Source organism: Montipora capricornis, chromosome 4, assembly GCF_036669925.1.
Source record: "Montipora capricornis isolate CH-2021 chromosome 4, ASM3666992v2, whole genome shotgun sequence".
Taxonomy (NCBI): Eukaryota; Metazoa; Cnidaria; class Anthozoa; order Scleractinia; family Acroporidae; genus Montipora; species Montipora capricornis.
In genome coordinates, this window is record NC_090886.1 from 49,762,932 (window position 1) to 49,782,452 (window position 19,521).

At 40.1% G+C, this 19,521-nt stretch overlaps 4 protein-coding genes across 4 annotated transcripts in view; 2 read left to right on the forward strand and 2 right to left on the reverse strand.

Annotated features, from left to right (window-relative positions):
- The window catches only part of LOC138047249 (replication factor C subunit 2-like), a 17,820-nt gene extending 15,050 nt beyond the window's left edge, over positions 1-2,770 (reverse strand). The window contains exon 1 of the mRNA XM_068894012.1: positions 1,981-2,770. Within this exon, the coding sequence (XP_068750113.1) occupies positions 1,981-2,147 (167 nt within the window). The 5' untranslated portion in view covers positions 2,148-2,770. The remainder of the gene's footprint in view (positions 1-1,980) is intronic.
- Positions 2,771-2,933: 163 nt separating this feature from the next.
- On the forward strand, positions 2,934-4,285 carry LOC138047250 (uncharacterized). The gene has a single exon (XM_068894013.1). The coding sequence runs from the start codon at positions 3,102-3,104 to the stop codon at positions 4,185-4,187; it is 1,086 nt and encodes a 361-aa protein (XP_068750114.1). The 5' UTR covers positions 2,934-3,101; the 3' UTR covers positions 4,188-4,285.
- An 8,686-nt stretch (positions 4,286-12,971) lies between these two features.
- On the reverse strand, positions 12,972-14,689 carry LOC138044856 (uncharacterized). The gene has a single exon (XM_068891261.1). The coding sequence runs from the start codon at positions 14,636-14,638 to the stop codon at positions 13,499-13,501; it is 1,140 nt and encodes a 379-aa protein (XP_068747362.1). The 5' UTR covers positions 14,639-14,689; the 3' UTR covers positions 12,972-13,498.
- A 2,996-nt stretch (positions 14,690-17,685) lies between these two features.
- LOC138047254 (uncharacterized) lies at positions 17,686-19,285 on the forward strand. Its single transcript, XM_068894017.1, has 2 exons — positions 17,686-17,914; positions 18,281-19,285. Exons 1-2 carry the CDS (start codon positions 17,779-17,781, stop codon positions 19,138-19,140), a joined length of 996 nt encoding a protein of 331 aa, XP_068750118.1. The 5' UTR covers positions 17,686-17,778; the 3' UTR covers positions 19,141-19,285.
- The last annotated feature ends 236 nt before the right edge of the window (positions 19,286-19,521 follow it).

The window sequence follows — 19,521 nt, forward strand, 5'->3', positions numbered from 1 at the left end:
GAGCTAATGCATTTTACATTTACAGTGCAACATGCCTTACCGTTTTTTTTTTCGTTTTGTACAGTTTTTTTACAAATTAGCTGTCAATCAGGGTGTGCAGATTTGATTGACAGCCATGCCTCCTTGCAAAGTTCACATGATTGTAAGTTGAACATCGTTGCATGGATTGTTGAGTTGACGTACAGTAAAACCCCCGAGAGAAAGAACCTATTTTTTAAAGCCTGTTAGCCTAAGATTTGTCAGTTACCACACATCCCCTCTAAACGAGAACCTGTTAACCCTAAAATTTGAAACAGGTTCTTATTTTCTAAAATCTAAAAAAAGGTGCACTTTGGCAAATAAGATCAATATTGCCTTTCAGAGTTCTCTCCAAGCGTCCTCTTCGTAAGATGAGCAATAACAACAACAGCAACAACAACAACAATCCATTTATTTGCCAAATTAGAAAAAGTTTTACAGAACATAATAAATTAATTAACTAAAAACTAACCACTTACGTATATAAAATAAATAATGAAATAAATAAATCTGATTAATCTAAAGGATGTACATTTAGGTAAAAAAATAAAAAATAAAAATCATAACATAAAATAAAATTAAATACATTAAAATAAAAAATGAAGAAAAAAGCATTACTTTTATAGGCTAGAGCTGATGAGGTCCTGTGATCTTTCGATTTTACTTATGACAGCCATTTTTATTTGTAATTCAGTATTTAAATTTTATTCATTGACAAATTATTTTACAGGGATAGGGAAAAACTGGCTGCTGCTTCAAGGACAAAGGCCGAATACCACTAAATTCTGCTATCTACAATGTGATTTTTTTCTTCAGAAAATAAGAAACCTAGATAACCTAAATTTCTGTTACTTACCATTAATTTTATGTAAGAACCTGTTGAGACTGAATTGTAAAATGGACGGTTCTTACTCGTGGAGTTTTACCGTATTTACAAGTACATGTATTCTCAGATGTGAAAAGCTTGTTGCGTGGCCACGGTAAGGCGCGTTGCACGGTAATTCAGGACGGTGCCTACTATTGTTATTGCGCATATGTTCTGCGCATAACGAGATACTCGGATTTCCTATCGGCGGTGCCGCAAAACTATGCAGAAAATACAGAACTTAGCCAGTTCTCTTGGTATCCAAAAAGAAAACTGGGGGTAACCATGTATTTTTCAGAGATAATTAAGCTCCCATTTGGAAAAGAACGCCATACATTGCTTTGTATTTTAAAGCTTTTTACAATAGCCCAGTTTCAATATATTAAAGTTCAGTCCTGAACAAAATACATCATCTTGAGGCTCTGCGGAATAAATGTAAGGAATTTATTCCTCAGAGCCTCGAGATGATGCCTTTTGTTTTAGACTGAATTTTAATATATCGAAATTGGTCTATTGGTGTCGATTAATTATCTTCGAAAAATGCGTGGTTACCCCCAATTTTCTTTTTGGATTTCAATAACACAAGTTAAGATCTGCTTTTCCCGCATATTCAGTAAACAGCGACAAAATACTTTTGACTTAGTAGGCGCCGTCCTTAATTAGAATGTAGTTGCAATCTCCACGATTGCACCCCGAATGATCTTTCAAATTACGAGAAGACTCTCCAAAATTTTCCAGCTTTTCCAAAGGAATCAGTCAGTCGTGGGTCGGTTATCGTTGACTTTTTAACGTATAAACTGATCGATCGCATCCATTGTGGATGCAAGCGATCAGTTTTCAGTGGCTCCAACATAATTTTTTCGAGAATGTCATCCGTGATCGATACGGTTACCAACACCGAGCACGCAAAACGTAAGACTGTCACTGCCATGGATGTTGTTTACGCTCTCACACGCCAGGGACGTACCTTTTACGTATTTGGAGGCTAGGCCTTGCCGTCTTGTCTTTCTTAAGAAAACACTTGCACTGTAACCGGTCCTCGACTGACTGATTCCTTTCGAAAAGCTGGAAAATTTTGGAGTGCTTTTCTTTCTTACCACGGAAGTTCAAATGCTTTTGATTGCTTTCCAGAAGAAGAGCCAGCACCAGATATTCCTTTATTTGGTACTTTTTTCTCCTTTTGTGGTACCTCTACCTCCATATTCTCGTCTCCTGGAGTTGAAGCGCTTGTTGTGGTAGTCTCCACTTCCATTTCGTCCGCCATTTTGTTTTCGTTTTCGTGTGACGTCAAATATTTCGCGCCAAATCTTCAACTAGAACCCAACCTTTCGCCGCCTGATGCAGTAGGTTTAATTAACATTACTAAACATGTTATGACTAAACATTGCTTTTGTCATTCAAATTTGCCAACCACAGGAACACAAGAACACTTGTTTTGTCAGCCAATGAGGCTCTGGTTGGCTCATTAATGACAATAGGTGACATCAACGAAGGACATACGAACGAAAGTAAAACTAGACCACTCATTCCCTGAATTTGTAAAAGATCGTAAAAAGATTAAATTGGCTTTCATCCCAAGAAAATTCTAGCGTATGTATTTTCGGCCTCACAAAAACGCAAGCATATGCATTAACAAACCGAGCCAATTCAGTATCGACTTCATCGTTAGCACTACACTTTTTATCAAAACAAAAAATATTAAGTATAAGTCAATGCGTCCTTGTATTTTGCTTGAGTTTATCCTTGATTCACCTGTGAAGACTACGCAAAGGAAAAATAGTCAAAATAGAGATACAAAACTGTGTAAAACTATAACGCATCGGCCAAGGAATGATTGACATTGTTTTCCATTAAGTATTAATTTGTCTATCTCAAAGGCAGTACTCTTCAAAGGTCTTCAAAAGCATAAATAAAACATGGCATCTTAATATTTATTCTGAAAACAAATTAGTTCGCTTTGTGAGCCTCAGAAAGATCAAACAATGAAATCTTTCACACGCTAATGACTTTTAGATAGGGTAAAGACTCTGTTTGCAGTTCATTTGCGGCTTAAAAGGATTACTTTAAACGGCTCTCGAACTGGCTCTCGATTCCATAATTCATTCATTTTAAAGAAGACTGGTGTATACATCAGAGAGTGTTCTTCAAGAAGGACACTTAAAAACATCTGGCAAAGGAGGCTCAGGAACATAAAATAATTTGCTTTCGATGTCACGAAATGGCGTATACTGATGTTGATGTGTTCGCCAAACCTACAGCGAGACCGTTAAGCACGCCGAGGAGAGAGCTTACATTGTCGAAAGTTACCTTAAAACGAGGATTACCAAAATCAAGGGAAACAGAGCGCGTGGGGGACAAGGCTATGCACACCAGACTCAAGCTACCTGTGCTTACAAGACCAAGAATAGTGAGAATTAAAGAGGACAATAGTCCACAAAAACCTTTGCGTGAGACTGGATGCTTTGATTTATCGTCAAAAGGAATCACGCCAAATGGGACTACAGGAAGAAAGAAACAGTTATTTGGAATGTCTGATTCTCAAAACGTGACAATTTGGATCAATGGTCAAGAAATTACACGGGAAAGAAGCCCTTTTATTGATTTTGAAAACTACGGAAGAGATACGAATGAGGATAAAAGAATACGAAAGGAAATCGAGCATGGCAATGTTTTGCCGCTCCCCGCTTCAGTTCTCAAAGGTAAACGAGTGACCATTAGTCAAAAGGGAAACTCAAATAAAGAGAACACTAGTGGCTACAGCAAGCAACGCAACTGTAAACAAACAGATAAGGCACAAACGTTATCATATCAGACTGGGTCGACGTTAAAAGATGCTGATACGAAAAATAACTCTTCGAGAACATTACCAAGGCAAACAAATTGCACTGCTGTTCAATTACAACCGCGTAAACTGATTGCTCGGCCGGTGTTACACCTTCCCAAAGCTGATAAATACGATATAACACGGCCAGGGAATATTATCACTGGTAAAGTTGGCTCTGTACACATTGAGGGCCATAAATCGGGCGACAAGAACAGGAAGTTCATTCCAGCGACTGAAACTTGCATCATTAAAAATTCTGTCTTTAAAACTCTTTTACAGCGCCGAACAGTGTTTCTACGGCAACCATCTCCTCTAGCAGGTGTGAATTTCAAAGTTCACTTAAAGCAACAACAAAATTCTTTCTTGCTTCGGGATACGATTCAAGCTGTTGAGAAAACGAACATTCGGCCTCCATCTGTAGAGCTAGAAAAGCCTCGACCAGTGAAGACGTTAGTGGTAAAGTTACCGCCGATATGTTGACAAAGTTTAGAAAATGATAAAAAACTCTCATGATCCGCATGAGAACGCATGTTTTATGAGTCAAATGAGTCAAATGAGTCAATGAGTCAATGAGTCATGAGCCAATGAGACTCACAGTCAATATCGCAATAATTTATTGATTAAGCCTAAGCCCTCGTTTCAGTGATTAGGCCTAAGCACTCTCTGAAATTTTAGCTTTCATTTTATGGTTTAATTAACTTCGCTAACTCGTTGACTCATTGACTCATTGACTCATGACTCATTGACTCATAAATACTTGACACTCGATCCGCAGTGTCATCTCCGGGCAAGGGACACCTCTGCACAAGGCATTGGCAAATGCATGCAAGTGTTTTATTGCTTTCAAAGTAATTGTGATCGTGTCCCAGTTGCTTCGCGCTACTCTTGAGCCAATTCTTTTCACAAATCCTCAAGAAGAGTCTCAGTTGAATTCCTCATTTTGTTCGTGAAATCAATGAATTGCCTTTATCGGGAAAGTTCATCATGGGTTTCCTTTGATGTCGAAAGTTTGTTTACACATACATACCCTTGGAGGATTGTGTCAACCTGGGAGTTGACTACATCTCCAAGGGCAACCCTGATCTCCAGCTAACTAAAACTGAACTCAGAAATCTTTTTAATTTTGCCACTGCTCAAACACATTTCCTGTTTAAGGGGGTTCGTTTTTTGATCAAATTGATGGGGTGGCAATGGGCTCTCCCCTTGCCCCGGTGTTGGCTAATCTCTTCATGGGTCACCATGAAAGGATCTGGTTGGAAAACTACAAGGCCTCCAGTATTTTACTTTATCGACGGTATGTTGACGATGCTTTTTGTCTATTTGACACTGAACATGACGCTACTTTGTTTTTTGATTACATCAACGATAGACATCCCAACATACGTTTCACCATGGAAAAAGAGATGGATAAAAGAATCCCCTATTTGGATGTTCTGATTGACAACAGTCAACCTCTCTCTCCTATTACCAGGGTCTATCGTAAGAAAACTTTCACCGGTCTATTAACTAATTATTTTAGTTTTACCCCATTCTCTTACAAACTTGGCTTAATCAGGACTCTAGTTGACAGAACGTACAAGATCAACAACACGTGGGTAGGCTTCCATGAGGATATCAAGAAATTGTTATTAATCTTACGTAAAAACCTTTTCCCCAGTCATATCGTTGAGAGAGTCATTAAGCAGTATATTACAAAAACTCAGACCCTTTCGAACACACCTGCTAGTCCTCCCTCTAATCCTACACATTTTTTCAAATTACCTTATGTTGGGCCCTTCTCTATTGTAGCACAAAACAGATTACGTAAATTACTTAAACGTTATTGTAACAATCTTGATGTTAAGCTAGCCTTTTCTTCCTTCAAGATCCGTAACATGTTTAGTGTGAAGAACCCTGTGCCTGTTGAACTCTGTTCGAATATTGTCTACAAGTTTACCTGTGCAAGCTGTAATTCTTGCTATGTCGGCGAAACTAGCCGACACCTCTCGACAGCATTCGCGAACACTTAAACAGGGACGGGACCTCACATATCTTTAAACACCTTCAACAATCCGAGGCATGCCGTAACTCCTGCTCTGCGGAATGTTTTGAAGTTATAGACCGTGCGACCACAAAATTCCATGTCAAGATAAAAGAAGCGTTACATGATATTTCCTGGGAGCAACCTTCTTTAAACAAGCAATTATATCATGTTAACTTAACTCTCTCGTTCTAATCAACATGTTCCATTGTACACTCTTTTTTGTTACCTTTGGCTATTTTGTTAGATTCCCAATTTATTTCACGTTGTTATTTATCTTTGTTTAGCATATTATAAATTCAAATGTACTTCAAATTAATTCTACTTTCAACTGAAGATGGTCGTTGCACGACCGAAACGTGTCTTGCAAATTTAATTTCAAATATGTCTTCACTTTTATAAAAACTGTTCTGAGTGAGAAGTTCTGCATGTTTAATGTTTGGAATTACGCTAAAAGACCTCGTAACTTCTATAATTTTTTTCAGTCGTTCTGACGGTCAATGGGTTAGTCACGTATAGTTTCAATCACAGGATCGAAAGTAGCACAGGGCCCCAAAAACAAGTATTTTCTTCTTTTTTTTTTTTTTTTTTGCCATATATATTTCACAAATACGCATGCGTTCTGTACGTACTACGGTGTGATTGCTATCACATGGAGAAATGTAAGAAAATATTTGCAAAGTATAGACCATCTTTTTTTTATATACTCAAGTAGAGAAGCTACCGGTAGTCAAGGGGTTAGTCACGTATGGTTTAGTGGCCGATTAATCTCTCCCTCGCAGGATCGAAAGTAGCACGGGGCCCCCAAAACAACTTTTTTCTTTTCTTTTTTTTTTTTGCCACATATATTTCACAAATACGCATGCGTTCTGTAGGTACTATGGTGTGACTGGTACCACATTGAGAAATGCAAGAAAAAGTATATTCTCAAATACGCATGCGTTCTGTACGTACTATGGTGTGATTGGTACCACATGGAGAAATGCAAGAAAAAGTATATTCTCAAATACGCGTGCGTTCTGTATGTACTATGGTGTGATTGGTACCACATGGAGAAATGTAAGAAAACAAGTATATTCTCAAATACGCATGCGTTCTGTATGTACTATAGTGTCATTGGTACCACATGGAGAAATGTAAGAAAATATTTGCAAAGTATAGACCATCCTTTTTTTTATATACTCAAGTAGAAAAGCTACCGTAGTCAAGGGGTTAGTCACGTATGGTTTAGGGGCCGATTAATCCCTCCCTCGCAGGATCGAAAGTAGCACGGGGCCCCCAAAACAACTTTTTTCTTTTCTTTTTTTTTTTGCCACATATATTTCACAAATACGCATGCGTTCTGTAGGTACTATGGTGTGACTGGTACCACATTGAGAAATGCAAGAAAAAAGTATATTCTCAAATACGCGTGCGTTCTGTATGTACTATGGTGTGATTGGTACCACATGGAGAAATGTAAGAAAACAAGTATATTCTCAAATACGCATGCGTTCTGTATGTACTATGGTGTGATTGGTACCACATGGAGAAATGTAAGAAAACAAGTATATTCTCAAATACGCATGCGTTCTGTATGTACTATAGTGTCATTGGTACCACATGGAGAAATGTAAGAAAATATTTGCAAAGTATAGACCATCCTTTTTTTTTATACACCCAAGTAGAGAAGCTACCGTAGTCAAGGGGTTAGTCACGTATGGTTTAGGGGCCGATTAATCTCTCCCTCGCAGGATCGAAAGTAGCACGGGGCCCCGAAAACAGCTTTTTCCTTTTTTTTTTTTTGCCATATATATTTCACAAATACGCATGCGTTCTGTAGGTACTATGGTGTGACTGGTACCACATTGAGAAATGCAAGAAAAAAGTATATTCTCAAATACGCATGCGTTCTGTACGTACTATGGTGTGCCTGGTACCACATTGAGAAAGGCAAGAAAAAAAGTATATTCTCAAATACGCATGCGTTCTGTATGTACTATGGTGTGATTGGTACCACATGGAGAAATGTAAGAAAATATTTGCAAAGTATAGACCACCCTTTTTTTATATATACTCAAGTAGAGAAGCTACCGTAGTCAAGGGGTTAGTCACGTATGGTTTAGGGGCCGATTAATCTCTCCCTCGCAGGATCGAAAGTAGCACGGGGCCCCCAAAACAGCTTTTTTCTTGTTTTTTTTTTTCCCATATATATTTCACAAATACGCATGCGTTCTGTACGTACTATGGTGTGACTGGTACCACATTGAGAAATACAAGAAAAAAAGTATATTCTCAAATACGCATGCGTTTTGTACGTACTTCGGTGTGATTGGTACCACATGGAGAAATGCAAGAAAATATTTGCCAAGTATAGACCATCCTTTTTTTTTATATACTCAAATAGAGAAGCTACCGGTCAGAGAAAGGAAAATGTATATCATGTAGATCCCATAATATAGGTTCGCCTTAAATTTTCGAAACCATTAGAGTGTGAAAAGTTTAAGCCGGTCACAAAGTGCCTAGTTTTTCCGCACAACTTAGACCAAAGATAAATTGAGCGAGTCTAGAATTTAAATTGAAAGGAGCAAAAGAATTTGTTCTCATCTACTGAACTGACCTCTATTCTTTTTTGACACTATTTCCATTGGTAAGTAAAATAAATTTTATGCAGCTTTCAATGCGCAAACTGACAATGGCCGACATTTTGGCTTAAATGGTATTCTATTTCACAACACTCCCACTCATACTCAGTTAAAACAAGGTATGGGAAGAATGATTGCCCAGCGGTCTAAGCCAAGCTGGAACAGCTTGGCTTAGGGAGGGGTAGTCAGGTTGATGCCAATTTGTCTCGCGACATCCATATACAGTTCTATCCCTCTGATGGGGCAAATCGCTGTTTGCGGATTTCTTCGAATTCCAAACACATTCTGATCACCGTCTCTAAGTGTTTCCCCCAAATATGATTAAATAAAAAACCATCATCGTTTGAAAATCTTAGAATTTCCGGGGTTTTCACTTGGCCTAGGTCACCGGGCCGGTCGCCACTAAAGGACATTGTTTTGAAATACGCCTGATCACGAACCACAATAAAGCGCTCAATATTGCTTTTCGCATTTCCCGGAGATCTTTGCAGGTGTTCTGCGTGAGTTTGTCTACGAAGAAAGGTGTTGCCTGCTCAGGAGTCACCCTTGCCTGCAATTGTTCAGCTGTGACCAGACGGAGATAATCCTTGACAAGCTTATCAGCGGCAGGGTTGCCCGGTCCGAGCCGCGTGTCCCACTCTCCATCCCTGCCATTCGCATGAAAAATTGATCTCAATTTCCCAATGTAGGAGTCCACCGTTTTGTAAGATAGTCTCATAGGACAACCGCAGGGGTGTTTTCCCCGTTGACCCATGAAAGTACAACTATTACGGTGGACCTGTGTCCTTCCATGTTTATCTTTACAAACTAGAAAACGACACAGGTCACGTGGAGTGACAGTGGCAAGTGTGACATAGCCTGGCAGGGCGGAAAGGAAACCCTCGAGCTTCTTTTGAAGTGAATCCTTTTGTTTGGTGTAGCTAGTGGCTTTGTCATAGTTGAAAAGCTGCTGGACTCGGGCGTCAATGGCGTCTAGGTCCACTGACACTTCTCCACCTGTAGCTGCCCTTAAGATCTTTCGGGTGTAGCCGCACCGCTTACAGAAGCGAAAGTCGAAATCATTTGAGTGCTGACAAATAGGGCATCCGACGGAAGCCACGAACATTTTGGCCACCACCGGGAGTTCCTAGAAGGCAGGCAAAAGGAAGAGTCAAAGGCAAAGTTCTCTATTGCAATGACATTATTATTCGTACAAGCAAAGGCATATATACAAGAGTATTATTTCACTACTGCTTATCTCGTGTAATTATTTATTGAGTTCTCTGTGACAATGGGTCCAGTTGTCTGTATCAGTAAAGTCACAGATATATGAGGTCTTTACTTCTTGTTGCCTTCGTTGTGTCGCCCCTGGGGAACTATATAGTTCAGACTGTTTTTGCTCCAGTCATGTCCAGTAATATGAACCACAAGGGTTGTTTTTTTTTTGTGTGTGTGTTTGTGTGTATGTTCTAGAAGTGTACAGCAAATGCCCAGAGGTCGCCAGGGATGCTGCGTTTATGGGACACCCAGCCACGCTCTGATGGAAGTAGCAAGGCAAAAAGCTTAGCTGCCGGGACGACAAGGCTGAAGGATACACATTTTCCCGCCAAACGCTGCAAGGTTTTCACTGCGACAAAGGGCTTTCCGAGCAAGTCCTTAACAAGAGCAAGAAAGCTCTGGCTCTTCTCAGGTTTTAGATGAAATACCTCCCGCGCAGAGTCAGAGAGGAAACCAAGGTATGGGACCGTCTGACTGGGGACTAGAACAGACTTTGCCAATCCCAGGAAGTACCCGAGTCTCACGAGGTGATAGGCCACTAGGAATACCGCTGACTCCGCAGCTGCGCGGTGACGCGCATTACCACTATCTATAATGCAGTATTCACCCTTATCAAGAGGGACTTGTAGTTCTCCATTGTGCCGGTCATCGATGTATAGTGAGCAGGGTAGGCCTATCGACCGGAAAAAATTTGATGCTAGGAGTCCTGTGGTGTGGTATACGTATAAGGGTGAGAGCCTCCATCCGGACGGGAGCGTATTGTACGTGAAGTACCAACCTCCCCACTGGATACCAAAGAAGGTGCGGCTCTCCTCAGTCCTCAGTGAGGAGGATGTGGTCGTAACCTGACTTGTCATCTAGAACGGTCTGGTATGTGTCTCTCTGCACATATCGAGGAATATACAATAATAATACAATACATACTTAATTGACCGCTCCCCATAGGGGCTTTTCAGGGCCAATGAAACAATCAACGAAACAACAGAACACAACAACAACAACTGTTAAGAATCCCAACTGGCCGGAGGCAAACCAGTCGGCTATTTACAAGTGCAGCTACAAGAATAATAAAACAGACACAAGCAGCCAGTACCCATGATACATATCATTATTTCGCATGTGAATTGCATTCTATAAGTTGCAGGAGAATCCGGATTATAACCTAACTGAATGGGCCTTCAAAACCAGTATGCATTCTGTGTTTCATGACTTGCATTGATCAATTGACAAAGTAGACTAGATGAAGACGCCATATTTATCATTAACACAGCTCAGGCCTATAGTAAAGCCAAAATTCATATTCTGTGGTATATTTATTAAAGATTTATCCTCGGAGATTGTTTCTGTACTGCTCAGGCCCAGGTTACTCTATGCCTGGTCCCAAATATTTTATACTGCGGGCTTTGATATCCCGCAGTATTTGCGACCCGTAACCAGCCTCAGTCACTGATGATTTTTGAAAGTGCAATGTACGCGTTCGGTTCAAAAATTTTAGAGCAAAAGAGACACTGCTCACATGCAGTCAAGATTAGCGCTTACTAGTACATCGATGACAACTTACAGATTTTGATACTACTCGACCAATGCTTTGCGTTAATTAACTAAGACCTTGGCCCAGCCCAAATTGCCACCCTAAATATTGGTTGACATGAATAAGATGACAAATGTTAACCCCCGCCTCTGAATAAACTGATATTGGCCTAGCTGCCACGAATCTCCCTACAGGTCAGTAGTAGAGCCAAACTCGTTCCTAGGGTCTCTTTCTCGACGAGGAGATAATCAGGGAGACCCTGGGAACGAAGTTGTAATAGAACACCTAAACTTGTACACAAAAATTTGGTTTTATCAACGGAGTTGATAATGTAAATTGACCAAGCTTTTAGAATCCCTGTACGGTTGTCAATTTACATTATCAACTCCGTTGATAAAACCAAATTTTTGTCTATTACTTCCCCACCGACGCAGCACCACAATAGCGAGCTTACGCAACAGGACGGCTGGAAGACTCAGGACGGCAGAATGGCGAAAAAATGTCGCGTGAGACTGTGCATTCCCGATCTTACGCGACATGTTTTCGTCATTCTGCCGTCCTGAGTCTTCCAGCCGTCCTGTTGCGTAAGCTCGCTAGTTTCTTTAGAAACTTCCCCCTTTATTCGTCTAAACTTGTAATCGGAAGGTCGAAGGTTCGTCTTCTACAAAATAAAACTCGATTTTTTGCGGAATACTTCGTATCATCGTCGAAGAAAGGTCATTTCTCCATACTATTAGGCGAGACGGACACTTTCAGAGGAGCCGGCGTATCAATCAGAAGTTTGAGAATAAGGCATGCGTACAAAATAGAAGCAATCAAAATGGCGGAGACGAGACGACAAATCGTTCGACCAAATCGTAGCGCAAGTGTAAACCGGCCTTTAACATTTGTCATCTCCCTGTTATCAGTACAAGGAATTGAATTTTAATTGATATCAGTACAGGGAGAATCATACACCATTTCGTCAAATTCAATCCTAGAAGTATAGCGGCACAGTAATTAGTGCTTTGGTGTCAGAGTATCCAAACTAGTAATCCGGCGGAAGGTCATGGGTTCGACTCCTCCAAAAGCGCACTCGGATTTTTCCGAACATCCCCGAGCTAATCCCCGAGCTAATCCTGGTTATCGGTTCATCTACGGTGTCATTTCATTAAGTCTGGCAAAACTCAGATAGAACATTTTCATGCACCCCGGCGAACCTTAGACATTTATTACAATTTAATAAGACATAATAATTCTTCCACTCCGCTGCTTATTGGACAGGTAATTTAGTGCAGAAAAAGTAACAAGCCAAGCCATTCTGATAGGTCAATGATCGAAGAAAGTCAAACGCGAGGCCGAAAGCGCAGTTGAAGGTGAACGACTAAACTGACTTGGAGGAAACGATTGTTCCACAGGTTTTGTTGATTCAACAGACAAAAAAAATATTTAGTACGCACTACGCACGACGCACAAAAACTTTTCGTAAAACGTCTCTGAATGGGATAACCTTCGTATGCGGTGGTTCCACTTTACAAAGCCTTATTCTCCACCCTTGATCATCTTACGACACTTTTCCTGTTAATTTAAGCGTCCGCAGACAATAAGAACACTTCCATAAGTGCCTATATTTTAATTGGGCATAACAATAATACTGTGGTCGGAAATAACAGAGAATACATACATAAAAAATCCGGCGGTCTTCTCTGCGTAAAACTTTCAGTGACTAAAAGTTTGAAATCTTTCACTCCCAAGACTACATGAGTCCAGTATTGATCAATAAAGTCTTATAGCATTAGTTATATTAACCAGTGAAATCTATAAATGTCATGAATCTTTCATTACACATTTAATTGAACGGTATAGAACGCAATCTTTATTTTCAAGACTATATTCAGTTCTAGATCTATGAAATTGCAAAAATTAGGAAAATCTCAGCACATTCCTTTCTTACATGCACAATAAGCTTTACATGCATGAATTTTATCCACAACGCACACGAAATTGGCAAAAATACTTGGTAGTACAATTTGCGGATTTTTTGACCAATTACAACTTAAGAAATGAATAGAACCAATCACATCACAGTGCAAAGCACGGGAAACGCATGCATGCTAGCATCAAATTATGTTTACTTTAGCCTGTGATTGGCTGAGAAAATGGCGTGAGAATCATGATCCAATCAAAAAGTGACGTAATTCAAATCCGAAGCAACTGCAAAATGTTTATTTCACGCGTCTGTCATCTTCTTAATAATAAGTTTCGTAATAACATTGTCAAAGTGATTTCAAATTAAAAGCTAACCAGTGTGCGCGCGGGAAATTTGGTACTTATTGGAAAATAAAAATTTTCGTTAAACATTACTAGAACCCGTTTTTAGTTAGTAAATTGGTGGGAGTTTCACCACAAGTTTCTTTACTCCACTTCGCACTCCTTTAGAAACAGTCTCAACAGGAAGAGAAGGTAGCTTTGGAAGCAAATTTTCCCTGTGGTTCCACGTTTTTGGAACTCCTTCTTCAGGCGATGGTTGCCTTAGAAACATCCCCGGTTGCTGCATGATGGCTTTGAAAACAGCATTTTTAATGAGGCGACCATCACGGTTTGGCACCCAGCTATCATTAAAACCTGAATAGATCAACATTGATTTTAGAACGCTTCCTTTAAACACCGAACAAACTTTCACCTCGACAATATTCCTGGGATTGATATCGTATTTATCAGCCTTAGGAAGATGAAGTGTTTGACGGTTAAGTTGTTTCATGGACTTTAAGGGAACGATACTGGACCTGGAGTCTTGAAACGAGAGCCTGCTCTCCCTTTTGTCTTTCAAAGATTTTCGTGCACGCCTGCTGGAGAGGACATGATCTGAGATACGATATTTGTCAGACTTCGGGGGCTGAATATCAACCTGTCGCCCAGACTTTCTATAAACCAATTCTGCCCATTCAGATGTATATTCCTGAGAGCCCGAGTCAGTTTGGTCTGAATAATTGTCCACCTCTTCTTCGTCGTCCTTCTTCGTGCGCTGAGACTCAGTGTTCAGCTCTTGTTTACCCAGCAAATTCACTTTTAGTCCTTCAAGGACAGTCGACGGCGAGAGGGGCGAAAAGCTTTTATTGTCGCTTATAGTAATTTCACCATTTTCCTCTTTTCCTGTAGACGAGTCATCGTGATTCTGAGCGCTAGAAACCGGAGATGTATTAGTAAAAGAACCAGTGCGTGCCCATTCGTCCGTTGATTCTGCAGGCAGCAACCCTTGCACTTGAAGTGGGAAATCGAAGCATCGAACCCGCAGAAGAACTTGCAAATCGTCATCTTCGAGAGCATTGGTGACTGTTGTTTTCCTTGTGAGAGAAGGTAGCTTCAATTTTTGGGTTTCAAGATGTTGATCTTCGTTTTCGACCGCTCCCTCACTCCGCACTTCTTGGACTGACTTTTGCCCTCCCACTGTCTCTGTAGTCAGTTTGGGGAAAAATGGGTTTGTACCAGTGACAAAGAAATTACTGATATTCAGTGGCATGTCTAATGATCTGCTTGCTCCTTCGAAACAGCGTATGGAGAAACTGACTGGTATAAAAATGTGATCAACTTTTATCAGACATTTAATCTGTCAAAACCTGATGAATAATCTGTCAAGGCTAAAATAACTAAATGAGCAACAATTCCACTGTCCGACAAATAATCGCAGTAATTAATCTAACAGAAAATGTTTTTTTTTCTTTTTGAATAACTTCGTGGGGATAATCTGACTTAACATAATTCCACTGGCAACACACAGCTTGAAACGTAAAACGGAAAGGATTTTTCTATCGAAAGAATATTTTTATTGCCTTTTAAGGACGCATCTGTATCTAGAACAGGAATTTTCAGTCAACATTTTCTTTTACAGACTTCACCCTCCCTCTTTCGGTGAGCTGGAAAAGTCCGCTCAATCTTCACTCCTTCCCTTCACAGCCTCCTCCGTCTCTGACTTCCTCCCCCCCCCCCCCTCCTTCCCCCTCCCCCTTCAATTTCTTGAACAGAGCACTTTCCGAGACAATCAAGTGTTATAAGCACTTACTATCTTAATGTAAGTAATCTAAATTGTTAGCAGGACTTTTTTGCATTTATGTTAATCTCTGAAATTAATAATTACTTTACCTTGTTTCTGTCGACAGATCAAAATTATCTCCCCTAACCTATTTTATTTCTGAAAAAAATGATGGGCCAGATGAAATCCACGCATTTAGTCAACTTCCTTGATGTTGCTAAGGCGCTCGCAAAAACTTGACCTCTCAACAAGTTATCCAAGTTTCTTAGGAACCGCAGCAATTTATCTTTTCGTGCGAATTTTAACGTGATCGCTTAACATATAGATGTCTACACTTCATCACTGGCGTCCTCAAGTTCAGCTTTGATCGGTTAAACTCTTATGAAGGTTAAGCAGTGTCAACAACTACGTCTGATCATGTCTGACAGTGTCGTTCCATCTCAGTTTGAGATAGAACGACGAAAACTTTCAATTTTTGTCTTCCTTGACGCTTTCTGGCCTCGGTTGTTCAACAGGTGATAATACTAGTACTATTCAGCGGGTAAACACTAGCAAAACCAATTGAGTTACCCAGTGGATAGCGCTATTCACCCTTTGCCAATCAAATTCAAGGATTTGGGTTCCGATTTCAATGTCCCAATCTTGGAAAATTCCTTCAGTCATCCATTATTTAGAAACCGTAATATACTTAAATATAATACTTCGTCACCAGACGTATCTGTTTTTCTATCTTTAATTCATACTCTTGTAAACTAGAAACGATGGTCACCTAAAAGGACAGGCCGGATAGGACACTAGTAGGCTCCCATGGCAAAAGACTTCATCCCGCGCTCCGGATTCGTGGAGGAAGAACGAGTGGCGAAGCAATAAAAACGTATGCGCGGGAGGCTAGGTTGCTATAAGGAAAAACTGAAAAAACTTTCAAGTATTTCCGAGCCTCTTAAAGCGGAGATATGCGCTAATCGACAAGAACAAACGCCAAAGCTCACAATTAAGATCAACAGAATATTGTCTCGAATAAGAATAGAGACTTTACGTTATGACGTTAAACTGCCATGACTCAACTGTTCACAACGTGATCGTTGTTCGCTTCCACAGATGTAACGTCGAATATTCGACCTCGGACCATAACTCAAATATCACCGCAAACTTTTTGCGGCGATATATTAAAATTCAGTCCGAAACAAAAGACATCATCTCGAGGCTCTGGGGTATTCCTCGAGATGATGCTTTTTGTTTAGCACTTAATTTTCATATATCGAAAGTGGGTTATTGTAGCAATAAAACAAGAAACCTGTCTCACTAACTGCTTGAAAAGCGAGTCCGCCGCATTCACAGCGTGAGGCTAACTGCCACGAGCAGTACCTTTTTGTCTACCGACCCCCGTGAAAATCATGTGATAGCAAGGAAGGGACTGTTGGGATTGGCGTTATGCCATTACTTCTAACTTCCTTCACACATCACAAAAAGAAGTGCACCATGAAACCTAACTACTGCTTCTATTTAAAGATTGTTTAATCCCCACGATCATTATTTCAGAGTCTAGCCCGTATTATCCTTGGGTCAACAAGATCTGGATTTACTCCGACAAAAGCGCGAGTGACGTCTGGTCTCTGACTTCAGCTGTATTTTAAAGCATGCATGTTGAATGTAAAACCCTCGAGCCAGTCAAGTGGTATATTCAACATGATCTGCCAAAAAGTGGTTTTCACGCCGCCATGTTGGTGGACGAAAACAAAAGATCTCTCTTTGGCTCCTTTTGTTCGTCCACAAGCAATTGTACATCACATCATTGTCATCAGATGTTAGGTTCTTAAAGCTTAACTTTCCTATAACTTGATATCTTGGAGAAGAAATCTTGAAACAAAGCAACGTTTGCGCCTCTTGACTTGCTTTCTACAACCCATCCCTTCGATTACTTATCGAAAGTACACTTCGCCGCCGTCCCGTTAACATGAAATAGCTTTCCTTTATTTTATCCTTTCGAATTTGAGTTCAATTAAATAACGGATTGATTTATTCTCTAAGACATCCTGCAACCTTAGCCAAATAGTTTGGGAAAAATTTGGATTTGGAATTCCGGCTGGATGTTTACTATAATCACCAGTCATTGTGGACATGTTCTTTAACTACAACCCTGTAAGCTGGTTCATCTGTTCTCAGTCTTGTAAATCCTATTTACACTCAGTCACAGGTTTTAACAGTCTGCGTATAAAAATATTTTTGGAAACTGAGACATAATTATAACAATTGAGTTTGGCTAAATTCTTTTCTATTTAAATGTCCAATTCACGTATTTTTACTCTCTGTCTGCTTTACATTGGGAAATAAAACGGACAATACCGGAAATCACTAGAAGCATGCAGTAGTAGGGTTAGCGGAATAAAGACAGTGAAACAAGCTTGTATTAGCATTCTCTTTTTATGCAACAAAATAATAATCCGCCGTTCACACGTGCTCCGAACGACTCAGTCCTGAATCTAACAACCGTGACAACGGATTAAATCACAAGACTCGAAGAAAGGATTAACATTCTGTCAAGTCTGCTCCATTTCTGGGTCCGCAAAGGACTTTTGTGGGATTCAGACACTGTCCAAAAACGAAAGACAAATTTAAGGACTCAAGAAAAAATGCCTGGAACAATTGGCAGTGATTTCTACATCGAAGGAACAAGCACTCCGTCTTACAACGATATCAAAACATCGACCAAAAAAGAGGGGAAAACCTCATCCCAAGACAAGACTTTCGAACGCGAAGAAAACGCTGGTAAAAAAAGGCCTTTTATACCTTATTCCTAAATGGCCTCCACTGCAGCATACTTTTGTTTGCTTGCAAACTTAAAATTAGTCCCTGGTTCCCTCATTCTTAAACTTTTAACCTTGTACCGGGCAACAAGGGCAAATTTGAAAACAAACAAAAGAAAACTAAAATGGTGGCCATTTTGGAAGGTGTATACAGTAACTTGATAACGTTTGCTTTCTTTGCTGAACAAGCTTAATGCAAACCTCTAAAAAGACGTTTCCCAAGGCGCAATGACTATTTAGAAAGCTGCCTTCAGTAAATTTTACATTAAAATGCTGTTATACTTTTTGAGTACGAAGATGTATGTTCTCTTAAAATTTGCTCTTTCAGAAGTAACCAAAGTATACAAGCCTCAGACGCAGTTGCCTGCTCTCGACACATCACGAAGAACGCGGCACAAAAGAGATAACACAGCGTTAGAAGTCTTGCTAAGGATCCGGCGTTTTCACCTGAACTCTGCAAGCAATACGTCTGCCAAAACATCAACTTCATCGAAATCCTGTTATTCCTTCGAATCCTCTAATGAGCAAGACAGCACAGAATACAGTAGAAGCGGAAAATCGGAGCAGAAAGGAATTGTGAAATACAAAAATGTACCGTTGCCTATTTTACCGTTTCCGACTGTTCTCAAAGGTCAACGGCTGAGCGTACGAGGTGAAGAATCAAACGAGGAACGCAGGAGACAGTCGAAAACAAAACCAGCGACTCGGATTGACAAAAACAGTGCCGGATTTGAAAAAGAAACGAAATTGAAAGCAAAAACAAAAGATCATACGGTTCCAAAAGACAAGGATCACGAACGGCCAGTATTATACCTACCGAAGGTAGATAAATACGATGTCACACCTGATGAAAGTTTCTTTACTGGTAAAGTTTGTAGAGTCTTCAAATTAAACGACCTCAAAACGTCGCTGATATACTCAAGACAGATGGACAGCTGGGTTCCTGCAAGGGACAAATATCTCACAAACCATTCTGTGTTTAAAGCGATCACGCAACAACCCGTTGTTTATTTAAGGTATCCTTCGCCTGTCGCCGGAGTCAAAATGACACTAAAAGAACAAGGAGCTGTTTCATACGCGGCGCTTATTCGAGAAGTTGAGAAAACAAACGCCCCCCTCCCCAGTGACGACGAGGGATTTGCTCCAGAACCAAAGAAATTCGTTGTCAAATTACCACCGCTGTGCTGAGCAAATTTACCCTGTGAAATCCTTCTGGTTCCATTATTAAAGTTGTTTTCAACTAGATCTTTCTATACATTACAATTAAGCTTGACAAAGATGTTTAGTGGACGCAAACAAAGGAAATGATTAAAAGAGCTTGCAAAGTTTACTTTCTTTGGTTGTGGCGTTCGATTGACCGTATTCCGCGGAATAGCATGATACACGGAATAGAAGTTAGAAATCCTCCGTTTTTACGGAGATTCACATTAAAATTGTCAAACACCTGCTAAAATGCTATTTTAAACAGATGTTTATTATCCTTAATTTAAGCTTGTTGCTTCAAAAAGCCAGACATACCTTTTTAAATCAGCATTCCACTTATTTTTATTCCGGAATAGGGTCAATCGA